Source organism: Eptatretus burgeri, chromosome 3, assembly GCF_056783735.1.
Source record: "Eptatretus burgeri isolate ZD-2024b chromosome 3, Ebu_testis_v1, whole genome shotgun sequence".
Taxonomy (NCBI): Eukaryota; Metazoa; Chordata; class Myxini; order Myxiniformes; family Myxinidae; genus Eptatretus; species Eptatretus burgeri.
Genome location: NC_140963.1, coordinates 77,783,360 through 77,808,609, shown reverse-complemented (window position 1 = coordinate 77,808,609; position 25,250 = coordinate 77,783,360). Strand labels below are relative to the sequence as shown.

The 25,250-nt window shown below is 48.0% G+C and overlaps 1 protein-coding gene and 1 long non-coding RNA gene across 3 annotated transcripts in view; both read right to left on the bottom strand.

The window, feature by feature from the left end:
* Positions 1-1,544: 1,544 nt before the first annotated feature.
* On the bottom strand, positions 1,545-2,790 carry LOC147030247 (uncharacterized). The gene is made up of 2 exons (XR_015056275.1): positions 1,852-2,790; positions 1,545-1,766 (listed from the first exon to the last, which is right to left on the bottom strand). It is a non-coding gene; the product is annotated as an uncharacterized LOC147030247 (long non-coding RNA).
* A 767-nt stretch (positions 2,791-3,557) lies between these two features.
* LOC147030245 (uncharacterized) overlaps positions 3,558-25,250 on the bottom strand; it is a 33,678-nt gene continuing 11,985 nt past the window's right edge. The window contains exons 1-2 of one of the 2 annotated variants that reach the window (XM_085874106.1): positions 4,320-5,209; positions 3,558-4,120 (exon numbers count right to left, since the gene is read on the bottom strand). In XM_085874106.1, the coding sequence (XP_085730232.1) occupies positions 3,835-4,120; positions 4,320-4,444 (411 nt within the window). In that variant the 5' untranslated portion in view covers positions 4,445-5,209 and the 3' untranslated portion in view covers positions 3,558-3,834. Of the gene's footprint in view, positions 4,121-4,319; positions 5,210-25,250 lie in introns of those variants that run through there. The other variant, XM_085874107.1, reaches the window with a different exon arrangement.

Here is a 25,250-nt window from a genome sequence, read left to right as displayed (position 1 = left end):
GTGAACAACTTGGGTGAGATTTCTAAAATCCTCAATTCTTTATTTCTAAATTCCTCAATTGGTTCTTCTGACCACGTCGTTGTAAAAGTGGACATCTCTCTGGCTATTATCAGAGAACCACCTCAACGCCGTCGAGTCTGGCATTTCACTCAAGCTGATTGGCAGGGTCTCCAAGCAGCCAACAAACTTGCAGATTGGTCTCCTATCGCTACTTTCTCCAACATCAACTCATCCTGGGAATTCTTTCAAAGAAACTTGCTCTCGCTCATGCACAGATTTATTCCCTGTCATCTTCAGTTGTCCAAACCTTCCTCCCGCCCTTGGTTCACTGAAGCTTGTGGTGAGGCAGTTGTCCTGAAACAACTTGTGTTTGCCTCATGGAAAGCAAACCCGACTGAGGGTAGTCTCAGTTCCTTCCATAAAGGTTGGAACAAGTGTGTATCAACTCTCAGAAGAGCCACAAAACATCATCTTTGAAAGCTCTAGTCCGAACTTTCAAACCTCTCTCCTTCGTCAAAAATCGTGGTGGTGTCTAATCAAATCTGTTTGTGGTGTATGTTCTCCCTCCATCCCCTCCCTTACCTCAAATGGCCGCGCTGCGGACACCGCCCGTGAAGAGGCTGAATGCCTAAACTCGGTGTTTGCAGCTAAATCTTGTGTCCAAAACCCAATGCTTTCTCTACCCACCTTACCCAGTCACACCCAACTGTCCCTGGACTTTGTGTCCTTTTCTCCTGACAAGGTGGAGAGCTTGCTGTCAAACCTCAACTCAGATTCTGCAACCAGTCCAGATGGCATCAGCCCACGTGTCCTAAAAACCTGCTCTTCTGCTCTTGCTCACCCTCAGTCTGTATTATTCACCCTCTCATTTACCCAAAGTCATCTGCCATCTGCTTGGAAATCAGTAAACATTCCTGCCCTGCATAAAAAATGTGCAAAAACAGATCCCTGCAACGACAGACCAATCAGCCTTCTGCCAATCATCAGCAAGGTTATGGAATCCATCATCGCTTCAAACATTAAATCCTTCCTCTTCTCCAATGGCTTGATTTCCGATCTTCAAGTTGGTTTCAGTCCAAGTCACCCGACCCTGGATATGCTGCTTCTGCTCTCCCAACAATGGATGGAGGTCCTCAATGCCGGACATGAAATCAGAACCATATCGGGAGACATATCGCGTGCGTTTGACACGGTCTGGCACCTTGCTCTGCTCACCAAACTCTCTTTCCTCTGGTATCCAAGGCCATCTGCGCTCATGGCTCGCAGACTTCCTCTCCTATCGCAGTCAACGTGTGGCCCGAAATAGAGTTCTTTCATCCTCTCTTCCTGCCAGGCAGGACTTCCTCAAGGTAGCGTTCTGGGCGCTGATGACTCCGCCCTCTGCCATACCATCTGTCATCCCTCAGACCGGCATGCTGCAGCTTCTTCGCTCACTGCAGATCTGGGTAAAATCACAAACTGGTCCAACACGTGGAACGTCTTTCACGTGGAACAACGTGAGTCAGACGTAGAGCTCTTCCACGAGGATCTAAAAACTCAACGAATTTTGATTTTGAAAACAGTTTATTATGTTTTTTTTGAGCAGTTCAATAATTATACAAGGTCAAGACAGTTTTTCAACTCAACAAAGTTTTTGGTTTTTCCTTCCAGTTCCATCTTAAGAATGAAATTTCAGTTGTTTCAAGTTTGAAAAAGTGGAAAGGAAGAGATCTATTGTAAATTTGTCTTCGGACATCTCAGGTCTTCCCAACACTTTCTTGATTTTGCTGAAAAAGAATAAATAAATACATGACATGTCTTATATCGAATTAAATAATATATAACCATAAATTTTTAATCAACTGAACTTACCACTCATCAGGCACCATCCAACCAGGAATGCCATGGATAGATGGTTTAGAACTCCAAAGGTCTCCAAGATGGAACTCGTTTTTCGAGTCTGGAAGGTCGGTCTCATATTTTGCGCCCTCAAGGTGGAACTCTTCTCCTGATTTTCACGAATGTTTTGGATCATCAAGGGAGAATTGATATGCTGGATCAAGGCAGAACTCTTTTCTGGGTCTCTGCACACACATCAGCTGAAGGAAGTGAAAACCACTGTATATCACCACATTCATAATGTTCATCATTGTAATAACTTCTAACACAATCCTGGGAACACTGTATTCTCTCCATTGCTTTCTGCATCTCAGTTCAATTTCCCTTTCCTTTTGCCTTCAATTTCCACCTTGATTTTCTTCATCACAAAGTCCCACTGGCTTTAATTAACGTTTTTCAAATAATAACTTTTAATGCAGGAAAAGTTTATAATTGAAAAAATCTGAACTTTCTACTCATCGGAGAAGGCGACGTTTCGGGAAGAATCCACTCGCCTTGGTCACGGCAGATGAGGAAATGAGGAAGAAGCTGGAAATCTGCCACGTGACATCCAACCTGCTTCGATTTAATGACCAACATTCATCGATTTAATTAATTAATTTAATTGCATCGATTTTTTTTTAACCAACATTCATCGATTTAAATAATTTTAATGATCATCCAGTTGCACACAATGAATTTTATACGGATACATTAACACTCATGCCAGACTTTCACCAACTGGATGAATTTTTGGTGCTTGTCTGGATAAGAGTTCAGCAAAACTTTCGTTTGTTCCGAACACTTTTGAGACACAGACAGAAAGGGACACGATGGGGGTGAAGAACATGCAGTTTATATCAAGTTCGGAATAATTTGTAATGTAAGGCAAGAATCTTGGCAACTTACGTTCCAACCGGTCAGATGGTTTCATTCGAGTGGGTGGAGGGAGTAAAGGAGCACCTCTTCTGAGGAGTCTTCAGAAAAGAAACAATAAAAACATAAAAGAATAAATACATTGATATATTCATCAGTTTAATAACTTGTTCAGGAAAGGGCACAGAAGGGAATGCACTGATGGAACAGGTAAGGACGAAAAGGTGAATAATCCAATCGAGGGAAGTTAAACTTCTTGTGATTTCAGCTGCATCGCGATGACCATGTTAATAAGTTATCTTCCCACCAAAGTTATAATTACAATGATCTCCACAACTAAGAACATTCTTCTTCATCGAAGGAAGTATAAACAGCAATGTTTATAAAAGAACAAGTGGCAAAATGTATCTCAGTTTAACGTCCCAATCTTGGGGTTTGCTGTCTTTACACCGAGTGTGGTCACCGCAACTGCCCAAAGTATTGAAGAATGCTTACCTGTTGAAGGTCCTGCATGTGGTATGACCTGTCAACATCGTGATGTTTCTGCTGTTGCTGTTGCAGCCCCTCAGTAACATGTTGCTTGTGTTGCTGTTGCAGCCTGTGATCACAATGAGGGTTCTGCTTTTCCTTCAGCCCCTCAACACCGTGCTGCTTCTGTTGTTGCTGTTGCTCCTTTCGACCCTGTTTACCCTTAAGAACTTTAGACCCCACATGACCCTTTCAACTCCTATATATCCTTTGACCTCTTTGACATTTATACCCGCAGATCCTTGAGACCCGTTGAGACCCCATAGATCCATTTGATCCTTTTTTTGTTAGAGCCCGTATGACCTTTACACCGTTTGAACTGCTTCGACCCCTTAAGAACCCTTTACACACCACACAAACATCCAAAAAGTCTTTTTGCAACAGAGACTACTCTTTTCAGCAGGTGATATGCAAACTCGTTCCTCCCAGAGGGTGGTAAACTGTGCTGATGACCTTGTCTCATCGAAAACTACTTGGAAAACTGCAACTGAAATGAAATCAGATTCCTGGAATTTGTACAACACAAAATAGAGCCTCTCCCCCTCCTCCCCTGCGAACCTGGTGTTCCTGTCCTCAATTGGAATCGTCATTTGAACAAAGACATTCATCGTCCCCATCCTCACAATGACATCCGTCATCGTCACAATCACATCCATCATCATCGTCACAATCACATTCGTCGTCTCCATCGTCGCAATCACATTCGTCGTCATCGTCGCAATCACATCCGTCGTCTCCATCATCACAATCACATTCCTCGTCTTCTGAATCAAATCTCTCATCATCATCATCTTCCACTTCTTCCACATCTTTATCCTCCCCATCAGGCTCATCTTCTCCATCAACTTTCTTGTCCTTTCTGTGAACACACAAGAAAAACCAGAACTTCGTTTGAGAGAACATTTCTCTGTGTAGCACAAATGTATCAATCAGAGGACCACCAGAGATATAAACTCCAATAACAACATATTCATCAGTAGAGAGGTCCATCGGGATCATCGTTTGCTGTTCTTAATTTGAAGATCAATAATAAAATGAAGACTTGTGAAGAGCTTTACCGGAACCGTTTGTTCATCCATAAATAAATCGCACAAAGCGAGTTGATGATAAGTATCACCATGGAGATGATCCCAACAGCAAACTCAAATCTCCCCCAAAGCGACACGAGTTGTCCAACGTCCATCGGACCGAAGATGGAACCTTCCCCAAAGATCTGTGGACACGGATATAACAAGTTTAATCAATTAATATTACTTCAATGAAAACAGGAATCAATTTCCTTCATAACAATCCTTAAATAGGATCCTTTCAAACTGAAATTGAAACACGACGTTCTGACCATAGGCCCAGTAAACAAATCAAACATTCCAGAACAGGTGTGGTTTCCTTGTAACAAGATTTAAGAGAACAATTGTTCACATCGTAATCAAACCGTCATAATTTCTTGAATATCACAATCTGCTCCGTTCCTTTAACTTCCTTTTCATTCTCATCAATGGGATCTTTAAACCTTTATCCTCCGTCCATCAGGGAAGGTCTTTCTCTTCGTTTCCCACTTACCTGGTAAGACTTCTTTATAGTCCAGACTCCTGGACGCACTTGCAGGTGCGATGGAAACATATCCTCTTGAAATTCTTTGAAAAAACTCAAGAGCACAACAAGGTACGACCACATCGTAGCAGCGAATGTGGCAGAATGGTCGAAATGTTCAAAAAGGTGAACACACAATGCATCCCACCGATTGTCTTTGTGACGCTGCAAGCATTGTTGTCATGGTAACCCCATTGCATTCCAAACGAACCCATTTCAGTTTTCATTGTATCATCATCCCATGTATTATATGTAATTATATTATGGTTTGTAATATTTGTGTACATGTTGGCCTGAAAGTCGTTTTACCCCTCACCAGAAAAGCATTCATTCTTAAACTCTTGAAATACAGGTTTTATTGTGCAGCACTGTAATTATTATATAAAAGAAACACTTTTTGTCTTTGTTTGTGCTCCATCAGTATGGAGATGATCAACATCAATATCTTGAATGCATCCACATTATAATGTTCAGCACTGTTTGCATTCTCAATCAAATGCTGTCCAATAGCAGATGCACACGATGTTGGGATTGATGCTGGGACCTTCCTTCAAGCCCGTACCGGCTGTATTTGTGTACCAATAGTGTTTTTCCTGATGGACAAAGGGACGTGATGTTTGATTCTATCAGTTGGAATCTGGGCAGTTCTGCCTCCATACCAAGCATCACAGCGGCACTTGAACTCATCAATAATCTATCTCTAATTCCAGCAATCTGTGTGTGTGTCTGTCTGTATGTCTGTGACGGCCGTTTCTCGACGACCGCCGGTCCGATCGGATTGGAACTTGCCAGGAATATTGCCGGGACGCCGCAGATGTGCCTTTTCGAGGTTTGATATCGATCGGATAAGCGGTTCCCAAGTTACGGCCATTTATCTGTCGGCCAATGACAAGGCACGGTGCCATGACGTCACATTTTTTTTTTTGCACGATCGACGGTCCGATCTGACTGAAACTTGCCAGGAATATTGCCGGGGCCCGCGGATGTGCTTTTCAAGGTTTGATATTAATCGGACGAGCGGTTCCCAAGTTACGGCCATTTATCTGTCGACCAATGACAGGGCAACACAATTCTTCTTCGTTTGATATGACGTCAAAATTGACGCGAGGGACCTGAGTATGTTTCCCAAGTTGTGGCCATTTATGATACGGTTGGTCCAATGTAATTGACATGATGCCCCAATCCAGTCATCGTTTACGCACCGACGCGCCCGCCCTTACGGGCCCGTACTCGTATTGCTAAATTTTAAGGCAGGCAGAACATCCTTCTTAACTGCAGGAATCAGATGTCGAGAGGTGAAAATCACTCTTGGACAAACAGCGAGATACATGTTTGAGATGCATCTTTTGATTTGTTCCTCATATCTTTTCGTTCAAGAGATGCATTCAAATATTGAGGAGAGGACGAAGTACATCACATCTCTGAATACCAGAAGTAGCATTTATCTATTCCATGGACCCTGTGTTATGTCGGCAAACAGACTTTGTCCACTCTCTTTGCGTATTTGTGCAAAGAAGAAGAAGAACACGAACTCGTCTCACGATCACAGATGTTGATGAAGAGGATTCTGAAACAGCCTCAGGGGCTCTGTCTCAGACTTGGCAACCTCCAACTGGAGAGCTGAACACTGAACTGAAAGCCTTGTGGTTTTCTTTTAGTCTGTTTTATGGTAATGTCCTTCAAATGTCTCAACTGATTAACTTTCTTTTTTAATTTCTGCACAATAAAACCTCTCTGTTAAAAGAGTTTAAGAACAAATGTTTACGTCTTGTGGGGTTTGTAAGGGAAAGACTCAAAAAGGGTGTGGATGGGGAAATTAATGGGGTGAGGCCAGCATGAGGATTGAGTTTAGAAATTGAGCTGTTAATGTTAAAATTGTGGTTTCCGTTATGTTGGAGTTCAAGTCAATACCACCCATCATTTCAATGATGGGGATACTAAAGGGGGGAGGGAGAAAAAGAGGGGGAGAGAGAGAGAGAGAGAGAGAGAGAGAGAGAGAGAGAGAGAGAGAGAGAGAGAGAGAGAGAGAGAGAGAGAGAGAGAGAGAGAGAGAGAGAGAGAGAGAGAGAGAGAGAGACAGAGAGAGAGACAGAGAGAGAGACAGAGAGAGAGACAGAGACAGAGACAGAGACAGAGAGAGAGAGAGAGAGAGAGAGAGAGAGAGAGAGAGAGAGAGAGAGAGAGAGAGAGAGAGAGAGAGAGAGAGAGAGAGAGAGACAGAGAGAGAGACACAGAGAGAGAGACACAGAGAGAGAGAGAGAGAGAGAGAGAGAGAGAGAGAGAGAGAGAGAGAGAGAGAGAGAGAGACACAGAGAGAGAGAGCGAGAGAGAGAGAGAGAGAGAGAGACAGAGAGAGAGACACAGAGAGAGAGACACAGAGAGAGAGAGAGAGAGAGACAGAGAGAGAGAGAGAGAGAGAGAGAGAGAGAGAGAGAGAGAGAGAGAGAGAGAGAGAGAGACAGAGAGAGAAAGAGAGAGAGAGAGAGAGAGAGAGAGAGAGAGAGAGAGAGAGAGAGAGAGAGAGAGAGAGAGAGAGAGAGAGAGAGAGAGAGAGAGAGAGAGAGAGAGAGAGAGAGAGAGAGAGAGAGAGAGGTATAGAGAGAGAGAGAGAGAGAGAGAGGTATAGAGAGAGAGAGAGAGAGAGAGGTATATATAGAGAGAGAGAGAGAGAGAGAGAGAGAGAGAGAGAGAGAGAGAGAGAGAGAGAGAGAGAGACACAGAGAGAGAGAGAGAGGAGGGAGGGGGAGCGATGGGGAAGGGAAGACAGTGTGATGTGAGAGGAAGGGAAGGCAGACGTGCGGTGGAGCAATAATTACCACCCAGAAGCGTCCAGGGAAAAACTCCAGGCGTTTCTCGAGCCAAGCTGAAAGAGACAAACACTGCTTGAACACATCCGGAGAAAAACCCTGCCCAGACACATCAAGAGACAAACACCATCCAGATATGTCCAGAGACAGAGACAGAGAGAGAGACAGAGAGAGAGAACGAGAGAGACAGAGACTTTTGACTCCTTTTATTATAAAAATACAAAAATAAACCAAAGGAGAAAAAACAAAAACAGGTTTCAAAGAGAAAATCAGCAAAGTCAAAGAAACACCAAAAAAAGCAATTCAAAACTAGAACGGGCACTCAGTGGAGCGCATACCTTCGCGAACGCTACATTTTGCCCCCCCCCCCCAGAAACCGTTGATTGTGAGGGTATTTCATTCAGTACCACATCTGCCATCTCATATGTGGAATGATGGCTTAAAAACACTAAATTTCCTGTGTCATATCGTATATCACAAGATTGGGCATTGAATTCACAACATTTTGGCATTGGTTGCATGCAAATTGGATAAGAATCGACCGCACTTTGGCAAAATGACGATTTTGACCTTTTCCTGACCTCGACCATGACCTTTGTACTCTTAATTTTGTAATTGGTATTCGAATGTGGGGAACAGAACAGTCAATATTTTCGTGTTGGTTTCATGCAAATCGGATAAGAATTGACCTTGTTATGACTAAAACCGCACATTTTGCAATGTCGTGACCCCCTCCTGACCTTTGACTCCCAACCGCGAATAAGGGTTATTACGTCATTGTGTCATGTCAGATCACAAGATGTGGCATTGAATTCTGAACATTTTGGCATTAGTTGCATGCAAATTGGATACAAATTGACCGCGCTATGGTAAAAAGACGATTTTGACCTTTTCATGACTTTGACCTTGACCTTTGACCCGATCGCTCCCAAAATCTAATCAAATGGTCCTCGGATAATAACCAATCATCCCACCAAATTTGCTGCGATTCAGTTCAATACTTTTGGAGTTAACAAGCATTAAAAATGCGAATAACAAACAAACAAACAAACACATATTAACCAAAAAATAAATAAAAACAGCGATCAAAACATAACCTTCGCAACAAAGTTAGCGAATGTAACAAAGAAAATTCCAAGGACACAAGGAAAGAAAACACTACACGTAAATTTCTCATACATTTTCCTTTACATTGCACATCTTGAGGCGCTGTCACACCTTGACGATTTAGCCAGCGTATGCCGACTTATGAAAAATTTGTCTGAAACGCTGGCACACGTCGAATACGTCATGGGTAAGTTTTGTACATGTTAAGAGCACGCTGAAAAACACTGCCAAACATCGTCGTACGCTGGCTTTCATCGTTGTACTTTGCGGTTGTCCTCAAATTTTAGCACGTATGCCAGCGTATGACTCGCACGTTCCGCTACGCTGACCATAAGTTGTCGGCACGTTTTGCGATCGTTGACACATGTCGACACACGTTACTTGTAAGTTTCTCACAAGTCGAAACACGTCGAGGTCATGTTTAGCGTACCCGAAACTTATTTATAACCGATGAGTAACGTGTTGTGGGCACGTTGCACGATCGTTGCTCACACGTCGAAGCACGTCACGTGAAAGTTACTCAAAAGTCCAAACACGTCGAGGTCATGCTTAACGTACCCAAAACTTATTTCTTACCTCTGAGTAACGTGCTTTGAACCGATGTGTAACGTACCTCCAACGCAGATTGACGTATTTGATCGACGTCTTCCGGACGACCACAGTACTTACTGAACGCGTTTCTAATTTACAGCTTCCGTATCATGGCGTATTGGCAGCGTTTAAAAAAAAACAACAAAAACAACAATAATTTCCAATATTTCGTCACGTGCCGTTACGTCACGTCCGATTGCCTCTTCAGTTTGCTCATGTCTTATTCTTAGTTCCTCCTCTGTGAATATTTGCTGTTTGAGGATATTATCACGTCGACGTCGAAACTTAAAAGCAAATGTCTGAATATGTTTTAAAATTCGTGATAGACTAAAAAAAAAAAACAATAAAAAAAACAACAACAACAACAACTTCAGATATTTCGTCACGTGCCATCACAGAGCCAAGGAGAAAAAAAGAATACAAGTTTCGGGTATACTAAACATTACCTCGACGTGTTTCGACTTATGAGTAACTTGCAAGGAACTTGTGTCGACGTGTGTCAACGATCGCATATCGTGCCGAAAACTTATTCCCAGCGATATGTGCAGCGTGCTCTGCCTAAGTTAAACTATCGTTGGGCAGAGGTTGTGAACGCCGACAACAGGCTAAGCATTCGTTGGTAAAAGTTATCTATCAGACAACGAAACGTTCTGTGCCCGTTACTAATATGTCATGCATACGACCAACACGTTATGAATACGACCAAAACTTTAAAAAAACATCAAAATTTCAGCGTACGCCAACGTTTTGCATACACTTTTATACATTGCCATTGCTGGCGAAATCGTCAAGGTGTGACAGCACCTTTACCAACACACCAAGTTTCAACAAAAGTTTTCATATTTTCATTATTTCTGTAATAATTAAATTCTAGTTTCAAACGAGTTGAAACCAGGGATTGGAAATGCAAAATCACGTTACATTGCTCAAAATGTTTGCCTTTCATTTTGGCTTTCCTTGACAGGTAGATCGCTAACTTTGCCTCCGATAGAACATAGTTCAAAAACATTAACAACTTTTCAGTATCGGAATTGACTCTGAGGCCAAAAATAAATAACCGGAGTGAAAAGGGGACATTTACCCGATGAAATATATCGTTCAATCAAAGAGAAATGGGGCACAATCGTTACACAATCAATATATCCATGGGACAAATCTCAGTGATCTTACAACAGGGACAAAGCACTGAAACAGCAATATCAATTCGGTTGACAAAGGTGTTTGTTGGCAGTGACCAGTGACAGGTCCCCCAAACAAACGGACGCCAACGTTGTCAGACGGAATGAAAACCCGTGAAAATGAAAACAAAAACAGCTAAAATTGATGAAAAAGCGGCCAAAATTGAAACCAACAGAGTAATTACGGTCGCAACAGCAAATATAACCGAAACCAACACGTTTATTATGCACGCAAGAACGGTCGTGACGGACACAAGAACGGTCAATCCCGAAATAGAACGGTGGGGAATGGAAGCAACATCGTTTATTTCCGTCGCGAAACGGCGGAGACCGAAGCGAAAGCGATTAATTCCGGTTACCATAACGTGGAAAACATGGCGGCTTGAAAAGTTCTTGAAGTTATGGTAAGTTAACTTTAACGTCGTCTGCCTTGAATATATCATGTCTGTAAATGAAAACCCGTTTGTGGTACGGGATATTATACAAGCAGCGATAAATGCGCCCTCTTGACTTAATGTGTGGCTGACATTTCGTGAAATTCGTGTACCCGTGCTGCAGCGATCAGTGACGAATGATCATTTATATTTACACGAGGTGAAATTTGATAGTCATAATAAATTGCGAATTCCAAGAAAATAAAATATGAAGTAAAAACTGCAAAAAGATCCCATACACGAACTCCTATGTTGAACTGGGCATACACAACTGGCGATCCTTCACTCGGGGGCTCGAAATACAGGCAAACCAAACATTATCATCAAAACAAAATCCGGTTTAATAAATTGTTAAAACTACATCAGGTACTCCCCACTATATATTATCTATATTACATTCATGTTCGAGGCACAAGCACTAAAATTTTACATTCCGTAACAGGTCGTTCGACTGCATCCGCCATCTTGTTCGCACTACAGTAACCGGAATGAACCGCTTTTGTTTCGCTCTCGGACGTTTCGCGACGGAAATAACCAATCTTGCTTCTGTTCCCCACCAATCTATTTCGGGATTGACCGTTCTTGTGTCCGTCACGAACATTCTTGTGTGTGGAATAAACGTGTTGTTTTCGGTTATATTTGCTATTGCGACCGTAATTAGTGTGTTGGTTTCAATTTCGGCCGCTTTTTCATTAACTTTCGGTGTTTTTGCAACAAGAATGACGGGTTTTCATTCCGTCTGACAACGTTGGCGTCCGTTTGTTAGGGGGGCCTGAGTGAGCAAGTCTCCATTGCAAGTCACCTGATCTTTTTGTTATTGGTGTGCAATACATCGATTCCCATACAGGTTCAGAAGGGGTGGCATATGTCAAAAGCGTTTTCCATCTCAGTACTCCAACTGCAGAGGTATTTATAATCATAACAGAAAGACAAAAACGATAAATTGATTGACTGTCAAGATTACTAAATAAACAGGAAGCAATACTGACTGGAGATGGAGTAACCCCAGCGAATTGGACAAGTAAGCTCGGAAGTGAAGGCTTATGGGGTGTCCATTGGACCTCCGTACTCCACTGCAACCCAAGTTTAAAGGATGTACGGATGACATCGACAACTACTTTCCCGACAGCTCTTAACGACCTGGTGCCAGTGATTTCAGCAATTTCTTTAACAGACTTCAAGCAACAATTGGATGCGTCGTGAAGATGCCAAACATATTTGATACCAGCTGAAATGAAGTTTTGTAAAAAGCAATGGCTTTTGGGAACATTGGGAAAGAGTGGGTTGAGGAATAGAGGTTCTCCCACAAACATTTTGATGTCATACAAATTCCTCTGGTGGGTCACCACGACTGCTTGCCAAGCATTCAACAGACTCTGGTAAAACAGAGGAAGGTGAGACGTGTCAATCTTTTTTGACTAAATTCGGAACAACTCAAGGCCGTAGCCGAGCAATCCAGCTTGTCTCAATATTCATTGTGCTCTGGGGTGCCAGGGCCGTTTTTCCACATTGATCGCTCGTTGTATCCACTTCAGCCGAAAGGCCATCAGACCACACTTTAAGTCAATGAGCCCTTAGCCACCATCAGACAAGGGGTGACAGAGTAAATCTGACCGCAACCAATGATAACCATTCCAGAAAAAATTAACCAGTATCTGTTGATTCTCTTGAAGCAAGCTGTGTGGTGGCTGTTAACAGATGAATTTGTGTCACAAGACAGAGGTTTTATTGTGCACAAAACATTTTTGGCCACAGTGGGCTCCGAAATTGGATACGCAGCCACAAGGGTGTTTGATCCCTGGGCTGGATTCGGACAAGGGAGAAACTGGGAAGCGGGCCACCGGGAAAGTGATCCCCCTGGTAAATTTCGACGGGTCAGGGAGCATTGAAGCTTTTCTGACGCAATTTGAGTGTATTTCCCGACTAAACGGGTGGAATGAGCGGGAACATACAGGGAATTTGGTGCAACGTTGCGAGAACCAGCCGCAGATGTGTTAAACGTGATCGCGGAGGGATGTTGACCAGCTCCCACATTTGCGAGGCGTTGAGCCGTCGGTTTGGGTTTGCAGCAATCTGTGATCTGGTGCGGGCCCAGCTCCAGCACCGCAGATTAAAGCCGGGTGAGACAGTGCAGGAGCTGGCACAGGACATTTACCAATCAGTCAGGATCGCGTATCGGGACCTTACAGTGGAGGCATGGGACAGACTGGCACCAGAGAAATTTTTAGCTGCTCTTCCTGACCCTGAGGTCCGAGCGCTCGTGGAGCTCCAGGATCCACCCACCGTGCACCGAGTGCGCGGCCAGGCTGGCCTCATGGAGGCGGCCGGGTCGGGTGCCAGAGAGGCCATCGGTGACGATCCGACAGGCGGAGATCCAGGATCAGGGAGGGGGCTGGGAGAAATTGGCATTACCCAAATGTTTCAGGAATTTTTCCAGAAACTGTCAAGTTTGATAAAGGGGAATCCGGTAGTTGGTGCGCCAAAGCGGCAGGGTCCAGCCCAGCCAATAGAGCAATTCGATTATGGCCGAAGGGGTCCGGAACCAGAAGAGACATTTCACCGATACTCATATGGACCTTTTATGGGGAGTTGTTTCCGGTGCGGGCGAAGAGGACACATGCAACGACATTGCCGGTACCCGGCGATGGAGGGACCCTCCAATAGACTTTTAGACTCGGAGAGGGTGAATCCTCCTGCTGAACCGCCAGGTCTATCCGAGATGCCCTTTCATAGGTCGGGTCCGGAGATCACTGTCGGGGGTCGGGGAGACTAGATTGGGCTGAGCAGATACGGCCATGCTCGGCTGCTGACATTGTGGCGAAGTGCCTCCTTTGGTGAAAAAAAAATGAATTGTAGGAAAATTGGCATGGGTTTGTAAGTTCTGCTGGGTTTTAGAGTGACAATAGGGACAATGGGTAATTGGTAACAAAGCGGGCACGAGTGGCTGTCCAATGGCTGGTGCGTGGATCGGGTGAGGAGAAGTGCTGTGTGAGTTGCTTCAAGTTAAGAAGTGAAATGTATGGTGCACACGTTGATTTTTTATTGGACATGGTGTGGTAACAGGGAAGGTCATGGTCGGTGAAGTGTTAGAAATGCAGGTGTCACATGTAAGGCCGATGGGGTGGGGGAGTCATGTGGTTTTGTGGGTGGGGATTATGTGCTTGTCCACAGGGATTGCTGAAGCTCACGGTGAGCGGGAATGGGGAGCCCCCTTTATGGAGATTCACCCCTGGTGGCTAACGGTGACAGTGTCTGGAGGCAACTGGGAGAGGGTCTGGTTGGGCGACCAAGGCGGGTAGGACCTTGGCGACCCAGGAAGGCCAGACGAGCCAGTGAGACCCCTTCCAGTGTGTTGTATGGGGTTAGAGCTGATGGCTACCGGGGGGGTGGGAATCAAAGGTAGCGGGGCGGAGAAACGTCTGGGTTGGACTAAAGCTTACCTGTGGGCATGGTTGCACCTGAGATGCCCCCATCATCTTTTTGTAACCCACCCTACGGCCATGACGGGGTTCAGCCTGCATCATTAAAATGGGGACCATGACCTAGAAATGTGATGATTACCATGGTGTGAGTGTTGTGAAGATGTGTGAGTCCCACTCGATCCCGCACAACTTGACATGTGCAGCAAGGGCATGATGTCCGCATAATATTGGGGCAAGCAAATTTGAAAATTGGCTCCCCAGGTAACGCTGGGTCTATTAGCATCCACTGGGGGAGGCGGTCAAGTGTAAATATCCCATGAATAGTGTCGTGAAGGCTTAGAGTAGGAATGTAAAGTATAAGTGTTGTGTTTTTTTTTGCGGAACCTTTTGTTTCCCCTCCCCAGATCACTGGAAGAGTGTTGGGCAAGAGCGATGATCCAGAGGATGGAGTGCAACTTCGCTCAGTGCTCTCAAGTGATAAAATAAAATAAAATAAATAAATAAATAAAAATGAATGATTGTTTAGGTAAGGATAAGGCCATAAGGGGGTAGTACATTAAGCAGGATAGGTAAGTTAGCTGCGACTCGCTGCCCATTGCCCCTCCTACTTTATTTCGTTAGGTTAATTAGGTGTGAGTCAGTAAGTGTTAAGGCTGGTACGGTAGCGCCTGTGATATACCTTGCAGGAGCTGCGGTACCAGAGGAGGGGGCAGTGTGACGTTTGAGGGGGGGGGGTATGCATTCAAAGGGTAATTAGGATGTTTAATTAGGTATGCCATGCTGTTCAAGTGTACCAGGATCTCGATGTAATAAGTAGCAATTCAGTGGTGATAAGTTGTCTTGTAAATGTCCATTTCTTCAAGGGGGAAATTATAATTGTCACGTAATTAGATAGGGACACGTGATAGGGTAAGTGTGTCTGCGTAAACCCCTTTTAGTATTCTCTGGAGGCTTGCTGTGACGTCACAGGACAGTGCTGCGGATGGCTCCGCCCGGTGATCACGATTGGCGGAAGGCGACGGCGCAGGGCCAATAAAACGGCTCGATTGGAAGTGACGAGGATGGGAGGATAAAAAGGCTCTGTTCGGGGAAAGGTGAAGAGGAAGAAGATCGGTACCGAAAGACTGTTTTGGTGGAGGTTGTTGTGCTGGGAGCGTGCTGTGTTGTTACGCTGATTCGGCCCTGGTTTGATCGTGTCTTGGAGCCTTGCTGAGCCTCGTGCCTCACCTTGGTTGGCTCTGGGGTTCTGCTGGCTCGGAGTACGGGGTCGAACGGCGGGCGGACCTGCCTCCCTCCCCTGCTCGCAATTTGGCGCCAGAACTGGTTCCCTGGCGGCTGTGAGCGGACTTGGGCCAAGACCAGGAGGTCGACAGCACCACGGTTTCTCCTGCCCCCTGACGAGAGCAAGGCCAGCTCGTCCGACGCCAATCCAGAGAATGTTGCGTCCACACCACGGTCCAGCCTGACCACCAGGAATAGCTACGTTTTGTGTGTGTGTGTGTGTGTGTGTGTGTGTGTGTGTGTGTGTGTGTGTGTGTGTGTGTGTGTGTGTGTGTGTGTGTGTGTGTGTGTGTGTGTGTGTGTGTGTGTGTGTGTACCTGGCGCCTTAGAGGGTTTGAGATTTGTATATTCATTGGAATTGGCTGTGTTTTCCCCACGCCCGAACCCACACCACCATCCCGTCGAATCGCCCCGGATCCCTCTTCTTGCCGAGTGTTATTTCTGGTTAGAGAAAATAAACGTTATCAACTCAGTAAAAAGCGATTCATGCCACCTTCCTCGTCCCGTTTGCGGTAGAGCGATTAGAACCGCCATCTTTGGGTTATAAATAAATAAACCGCCTCCATCGTTTCGGCTCATTCTACGTTGGCGGGACTGTTCAAGTCCCGTGGACGTCACAATATAAAAGTGATCAATGCAATCAAAAGCCTTTTTGACATCAAGGAAAATCAAAAAAAATTCCACTGGAAGTCCGTCGATTCCAGGGGCTTTTCCACATTCAAAGCTGTTCAGAGCCATGTTGAGTTCCTCCAGGGAAAGCGGTTTTTCAAGAGCTTGACGCTGACCACAACTCAAAGAAGGAACATGATTTGTCATCTCATCAACACAATCTTTAAACACAGATTCATTCGCAAATAAATCAGAAAAATAATTTTTCACAAGCCGACCAACATCACTTTCATTTTGTATAATAGTGCCTTGAGCATCCAACAAGGAGTAAAATATGTCTTTGGGATTTCTTTACCCCTTCTCAATGGAAAAACCTTGTATTTGGGGAGTCAGAAAACTTCACATTTTGGATTCCGAGTCGAACTGACATCCCCATGACTTTTTCATGAATCAATTCTCTGAGATAAGCTCTTTTTTCGTATAATAGCCGAAGCTCTCTGTCATTTTGAGCTTTAGCAAAGTCTTCCTCCAACTGCGAAATCTCAGTTTCCAAGAGTGAAACAGCAATTTTACTCTTGCTCCGAGAAAAGGACCGATAACATTGAGAGAAAACACGAATTTGAGCTTTTGCGTTGACCCACCATAACTGGATAGAAGCAGAGGAAGGTTTGCTTTGGATAAGTTTTTCCCAAAACCTATCAAAAGCATCATTAAAAATAACATCCTCCAACAGGCTGGTATTCAAGGTCCAATACGCACTTTTTGTAGTAACTCAGAAGAGGATAAACCAAGCACTACCAAGTGATGATCAGAGAAAATGGAAGGAAAGATGTTTCAAGACATGAGGACATTTCTAAAAGTAGAGTTAATGTACCATCTATCCAACCTTGCAAGTGTTATCAGCACGTTAGCACACCGGCACAATGTACACCGAAATGCTGTACGGTGCTGCATACACCAAGCATCGAGAAGACCAAGTGATGAAAAACAACAAGATATGTGTTTATGAGATTCAGGATGTGGTTCTGGTGTATTCCTATCTAAATTAGGTTCAAACGTGCAATTGAAATCTCCTCCGATACAAATACAGTGATCAAAGACAAAAGTATGGAAGTAATAAGCCAGATGTGCAAAAAAAACAAACAAAAAAAAAAAACTTTACGAGCCCCGCTTTCACGAGGAGCATAGATATTAAGTAAGGTGAGGTTAAATCCTTGATACATGAACTCCAATGATGCCAAGTGTCCTTTAACTATTTAAAGGAAACCATACGAGTCAGGAACAAAACCTGGACAAAGCATAAAGGCAACACCCGCCGAGACAGAAGACAAATTACTGAAGAAACAAAGCCCCTTGTTAAGGCAGAGCCAGTCAGACTGTGAAGTCTGTTGTGTGCGTTTCTTGCAACAAACAGACATCTACATGTTTCCGAAGCAACGAGTTTTTAACTTGGATCCGACGCAAATGGTGAGCACCAACCCCCATTCATGTTTAAGGTGCCAAAAAGCACTTCGTTCCTTTTCATCCTGTATCAGGGGGGTTTGGCAGCTGTTGAGAACATTCTAAACCTGCTTATGTAAGAAACTTCCTCAGTCTGTGAATTTGTGGTTTCGTTATTTCAAAATCTTTGGAGATCCTAATTATACACTTTGCAGTCTGCATGAAGGAAAGCAAGTCAGGAAAATGTTGATGAATGATGACATTCCGCTGCCTAAACATCCCATTCAGAAAGGATACTGTTGCGGGTCGCGCCCGCCGGCGTGCGAACGGCCACGTAACTCGAATCGCGGCACGTCGCCCACCGGACGGACAATTCTGTCGTGACCTTCTCGGACTAACGCCGGGAGCTAGTCATGGGTGGGCCTTTCGGCCTCACCACGATCGTGCCAATCGGCCCCCCGCGTGGGATAGGGTTGTTCGCCAAACTCGACCTACCTAAGTACCCACGCGGAGGGTAGACCGGGCGATCGCACCTCGCCGCAGGTCGACTCTGGACACGGGCCACTTAAGCGACCCGTTCCGTACTATCGGGATAACCGAGCAGTGTTATCGTCGGCCTCGACGGTTCCGATTAATTATTGGGCGTATTAAGCCCACTACCAACCCTTTACGTGAAGCAAGATGGAGATTCAATTAAAGAAAAGACGAAGCGAAACGGGAAAACAGTTCAACATGAGGCACATTTATTCCACGGCACACGGAGAGCACACATATACAATTACAACAATTACGCACCAAAAGCAGATGTAACAAAAGAAACACAACAATGCAGATCTACAACCGACGACGCGAGCACACGGCAACACTTACACAGTTTTACTTTAAAGACGGCGCCAACAACACATTTACTCAAAAGCGAAAGAAAAGGGCCACCCTCAAAGACAAGGGGGCAGACGGGGCCTGTGGGCCGCGAGACCGGGTGGATCCTACCCGTGTCTTTGTGATGAGCCGCAAATGTGGCGGCGTGGCGGTGCCCCGACTCCGCGCTCCTTCACGGGTTTCGTTGGCGCTGCTTGGAGTGGGGTGGGAACGGGGCCCCCTTTTCGCACTATCTCAGCGCGGCGGGGGAAAAAGGGGGGAATTGTTGATGCTCTGGGGAAAGAAGATAGCTGGCTTGCTTGGGTCCCGCGACGAGCGACTCCACTGCGAGCTCGTCGCCGATCGCCGTCTTCCTTGCCTCGGACCCGAGCTATCCGGTCCCCTCCGCAATTCTCCTCAGCCGTCTGCAGCAAATCACCTCGACCGCGCTCCAGGCTCCAGGCTTCCTCTCTCTGCAGCTCCCCGACAGACTCCGAACCCCGACAGACTGCCACTCTCCAGACCCGACTTGACTCACGGCTCCACAGACTGCTCCTCTGCAGACCGACTTGACTGCCTCGACCACACTCTGCCGCTGCCACACTCTGCTCTCCAAAACTGACTTGACTCGCTCCGCGCTCGGCGCTTGATAGTCCGGCAGGAGAACCCATATGCAAATTTCTGGATCAGAACGAGCTCGGGGGTGGAGCCACGCTCGCCCATTGGACGGAGAAAAAGGGGCGTGAGTCTCCCCCTGATCCTCGAATTTGCAAATCCTGATTCTACTCCGACGCACCTGGAGGTGGGGCCAAACCGCCCCGTGCTTGCTGATTGGACGGATCAGAAGTGGGCGTGTATCATTCCTGATCCGACTTCTCCTCGGAAAGGCTGCACTTTGCACCCGCGGCTCGGCGCGCGTCCCGCACGAGGCCAGGACAGCCTGACGCTCGGTGCCCACAAGTGGTGCGGGAATGGCCGCAGAAGGAGAGGCGAAGGTGGTGGAGGGTTGAAAGTGGTGGTCCATGTCCATGGCGACGTTTGGAATGGCGGTGATGCGATGTTTGCGGGAGCGAGTTGTGAAGGTAAAGGTCGTGGCTGTTGGCCTTGTTGTTGTTGTGAAGCGGCGTTGCGGTCGGTGGTTGTTGTGTGATGGCGGTTGAGACGTGGTTGGTTCAAAATAAAAATAGAACAGAAAAACGGCCATCTTAAAGGGTCACAGCCCGAATGAATCACATTTATTCCCTCTAAACAACGGGTTTGGGGCTAACCACACATGTACTTGCAGAGATATCTCACCCACGGGACCTGAATGGTGGTTTGCGAATTTCCTCAACCGCAACACTACCCAATCCCCTTTTTACAGACTCGTCCCGAGTCGTCAAATTCTCGTGTGCCATCATGTGTAGTTCTCCCCTAGTACGTTTTACCTACAGATCCCTGAGTGCGACATTCATGGTATTCGTGTCCCCAAAATAAATAACCTGAGGGCTGAGTAACTAACTAAACAAACCCACTCACACAGACGACTTAAATAAAATTGCCGGCGCTAAGACAGACATGCCGGGGGTGCACTCATATGTACAGTACATCTTAACCTTAACTTATAAATTTTACACTAAACCATGGCCCACGATCAATGGACTCTGCAAAAAGAAAGCAGTTAGCAGGGAGCCAGGCTGCTCACATGCAGTCTCTGGCTCAAGCAATGCAGGTGACAGGGAACGTGGCCGGCTGCTCACACGCAGTCGTAGGCCTCCCCTTTTGAAATGAACGCAGTGAACCACAACAGTGCATGGGCTGCACAAACGCAGTCTCCTGGTGCGGCTGCCCGCAAGGCAGTCCCTGCAGAACACTGAACGGGCACTGACGCAAGCAACAAAACGGTGCATGGGCTGCACAAACGCAGTCTCCGTGCCAGCTCAAGTGGCACATGCAATGAACACAACGGATGGATGGATGGATGGATGAATGGATGAATGGATGAATGGATGGACGCAAACACGGTGCACGGGCCGCCACTGCAGGCCCGTGTTGTAGCTGCCAACAGGGCAGTTCTCGCAGCTTGCAAACTGTTGCTTCCTGATCCTGGCGCACATGGGAATGAACAGGGAGGGGGGGGGGGGCAAAGCAAAATTGAACGGGGCTGGTGAACATGGGCAGTGGGCATGGCATGGCAAAGGCAGCAGGCAAACACAGCCTGCAGAACCAGGCCGCTGCAGGCAAGCACAGCCGGCAGACGAACTGGTCGGCACAGGCCTTGCAGAAAACAGCTGCAGACGATCCGGCCGGTACAGGCCTCGCAGCAAAACACAGCTGCCGATGAAGTAGGCCGGCCTTTGCCTTGCAGTGGAGGTTGGTGGAGGGAGTGCGGTGGTGCTGGCCACTCGGAAGGCATGCTCGGACCTACCCTACGGTCTCCCTCCCAACCTATCGCCTTTGCCTGTCACTGTCCATACCCACCCCCTTAATTTGTGAAACCCAATTTAGCCCCAACTTATTTTTTTTTTTGTTTTTATGTTTACTTCCCCACTATAAATCGTCCCCTAACCCCCTAAACTGTCCTTGTTCGGCTCACCTATCGTCAACTAGCCTTCTCCCAACCCCTACGTTCCCTTCCCGGAGGGGAACAAGGGAGAGCTAGCATCCTGTGTCGAGGCCCAATGAAGCCTCAAGATGGCCTCCCCAGACTTCAGCGATCTACAACACAAAGTGGGTCCAGCGGCCCACAACGAGAGCGAGGGGATGGATGGTGCGGAGGGGTACACTTCCTAATCTACCCTAACCATTAACTCTTAAACTACCCCAGGGCTTTCAACAAGCTCCTCTCGCTTAAACCATTGGTTCTAACAACCCAGATTCCCGTCGCCTGTGTTGGTGTCCTTACAATTTCGGGCCTCGCCCCCCCCCCCAAATTTTCTTTCCGTGCCCTCACACGGTCTCATGGCTGGGACACGTGGCTCCCTTGGCAGGCACTACCCTCTGCCGATTCCCCTACAATGGCACCCCCGGGCACTACACTGCCTCCGAGCCTACCAGCTCCCTAAACACCGGGGAGTGCCCCCCATGGCACCTCCCCTGAAACGCACACGTGGCAGGCTGGCTTCCCGGGCCCCTTTCCGAGGGTCACCCCGTGCCTACAACACTGCCCACGCGGCTAACGGCGCCCCGGGCCCCCGCACTAAGCGGGCGCACCCATGCCCACTACGCTGTCCCGGCCCCCCATCGGCCCTTGACCTACTACGGCCGACTAGCCTGGTGCCCGGGGTACCCACTCAGCGATACTCAACTTTCGCAGCCACGCTCCCAGCCCGTCAACAGGGCTCCTGCACCCCTCCAAATGGGTATCGAGCCTACTTTCCCACCAACAACAAAACGACCTCCATTTTGTAAATTTGACGAACCCCCGAACTCACTTTACACTGACCACGGGGTCCCTTGGGCGGGAGTCACTCCTCCCCACAATCACTCATCTCACCATGCATTCCCCATTCGCTCCACTCACACAGACCCGCTGGCCTCACTCACTCACCAAGCACATGCTTCCACTTCACTCACCAACTCTTCAACACACACACCACTGAACTCTGACATCCTTCTAACTACCTCCCCTAACTAACTCGTGCTCCCACGTCGTCCCTTAAACTACAGCACGTTCCATTTAACACTACGTCGCTAAACTACGTCCCCTCGACACATCCAAAGTCTGTCTCTGTCTCCAAAAAATCATTTTATTTCCCAACCTAAATGTGGCTACAATCCCTCGAACTAATCCATTCCACGGGCCCCATGAGGACTTACCCCTGCCCCATGGAGCCGGTCTAACTAAGCTAACCCTTCCCCCGAACTAGTTTCATCCTGTGCCCAGGCCAAGGGGATCATCCACCCCTTTGCCCAGGAATCCTGTTCACCCAAAAGCGAGGCTTGCTGTTTTTTTTTATTATTATTTTTTTTAAATCGCGCATCACCAGCGCGGCAACTCGCAACCTGCGCACCAGCGCGGCAATTCACAGCCGCGCACCTTTGGCGTGACGTCATGGCAGCTGTTCGCGTCCCTCGTCCCTCTTGGACGGTACCATCCGGCAGGGATTCACCCTCCTGCCGGATTCCAACCACACACACACACACACACACACACACACACACACACACACACACACACACACACACACACACACACACACACACACACACACAGACACACACACACACACACACACACACGCAGCCATGACGTCACCCGGCGCATAAAAAAAACACAAGCCTCACGTCTCGAGGGGTTCCCCACGCGAACACATGTGATCTGCCCGTTGGAGCTTAACACACACGATCGCGTGGAGAACCCGTCCGGTCCAAATTCGTAATCCTGCCGAAACTTTGTCCATCCGCGGGATCGGCAAATCCACCGCGTGCGTTTCCGGACCGGGTTTCACTCCCGCAAGCGAGCACGTGGTGGCCTCGTGCGTTGCGCAGCACATACCTCGCGCTCGCTGCTGGCTGAACCCGGCACGGTCCCCGAAACAGCTACAGCCGCGACCCGGCTTTTGGCCCTCTGTCGCCGTCGTCGTCTCCATTCGACACACGCACACCTGCGTGTTACGACGCTAACACACCTCACCATTAAATTCACCCCGGGAGACGCGGCTGCATGTTCACACATGCCCACCGACATCTGCATCACACACAGCGACCTTGCACACGCTGTCTCCCTCACACTCGGCCGCTCACTCACTCGTGCCATTTCCCTCACACAAACCATACCACTCACACACGGGGGGACTCGCCCGCGGTGTCTCATCCACACACGGCGTGCTGGGGAGCACGCCCTTCGGCACACTTGCCACCACACCACTCACACACGGGGTCGCTTCCACACACGGGGAGGCACTCACACCTGGGGTCTCATCCACACACAGGGTCTTTGTCACCCAACCGGTCGCTCTCACACACAGGTCTCTCCTCTCACCCCTGGACCGATTCCCGTGAATTTAGCTGGAGACAGGAGAGCCCGTTTTCCCGCTCTCAGACACCAGTGCCGCGAGGAGGGGGATGGGTTTGGGTCCCACGACCTGACACCAGTGTTGCGCATTCGCGCCCGCCGGCGTGTGAACGGCCACGTAACTCGAATCGCCCACCGGACGGACAATTCTGTCGTGACCCTCTCAGACTAACGCCGGGAGCAAGTCACGGGTGGGCCTTTCGGCCTCACCACGATCGTGCCAATCGGCCCCCCGCGTGGGATAGGGTTGTTCGCCAAACTCGACCTACCTAAGTACCCACGCGGAGGGTAGACCGGGCGATCGCACCTCGCCGCAGGTCGACTCCAGAAACGGGCCACTTAAGCGACCCGTTCCGTACTATCGGGATAACTGAGCGGTGTTATCGCCGGCCTCGACGGTTCTGATTCATTATCGGGTGTATTAAGCCCACTACCAACCCTTTACGTGAAGCAAGAAGGAGATTCAATTAAAGAAAAGACGAAGCGAAACGGGAAAAACAGTTCAACATGAGGCACATTTATTCCACGGCACACGGAGAGCACACATATACAATTGCAACAATTACGCACCAAAAGCAGATGTAACAAAAGAAACACAACAATGCAGATCTACAACCGACGACGTGAGCACACGGCAACACTTACACAGTTTTACTTTAAAGACGGCGCCAACAACACATTTACTCAAAAGCAAAAGAAAAGGGCCACCCTCAAAGACAAGGGGGCAGACGGGGCCTGTGGGCCGCGAGACCGGGTGGATCCTACCCGTGTCTTTGTGATGAGCCGCAAATGTGGCGGCGTGGCGGTGCCCCGACTCCGCGCTCCTTCGCTGGTTTCGTTGGCGCTGCTTGGAGTGGGGTGGGAACAGGGCCCCCTTTTCGCACGATCTCAGCGTGGGGGGGGGGGGAAGGGGGGAATTGTTGATGCTCTGGGGATAGAGGATAGCTGGGTTGCTTGGGTCCCACGACGAGCGACTCCACTGCGAGCACGTCGCCGATCGCCATCTTCCTTGCCTCGGACCCGAGCTATCCGGTCCCCTCCGCAATTCTCCTCAGCCGACTGCAGCAAATCACCTCGACCGCGCTCCAGGCTTTCTCTCTCCGCAGCTCCCCGACAGACTCCAAACCTCGACAGACTGCCACTCTCCTGACCCGACTTGACTCACGGCTCCACAGACTGCTCCTCTCCAGACCCGACTTGACTGCCTCGACCACACTCTGCCGCTGCCACACTCTGTTCTCCAAAACTGACTTGATTCGCCCCGCGCTCGGCGCTTGATAGTCCGGCAGGAGAACCCATATGCAAATTTCTGGATCAGAACGAGCTCGGGGGTGGAACCACGCTCGCCCATTGGACGGAGAAAAAGGGGCACGAGTCTCCCCTGATCCTCGAATTTGCATATCCCGATTCTACTCCGACGCGCCTGGAGGCGGGGCCAAACCGCCCCGCGCTTGCTGATTGGACGGATCAGAAGTGGGCGTGTATCATTCCTGATCCGACTTCTCCTCGGAAAGGCCGCACTTTGTACCCGCGGCTCGGCGCGCGTCCCGCACGAGGCCAGGACAGCCTGACGCTTGGTGCCCACAAGCGGTGCGGGAATGGCCGCAGAAGGAGAGGCGAAGGTGGTGGAGGGTTTAAAGTGGTGGTCCATGGCCATGGCGACGTTTGGAATGGCG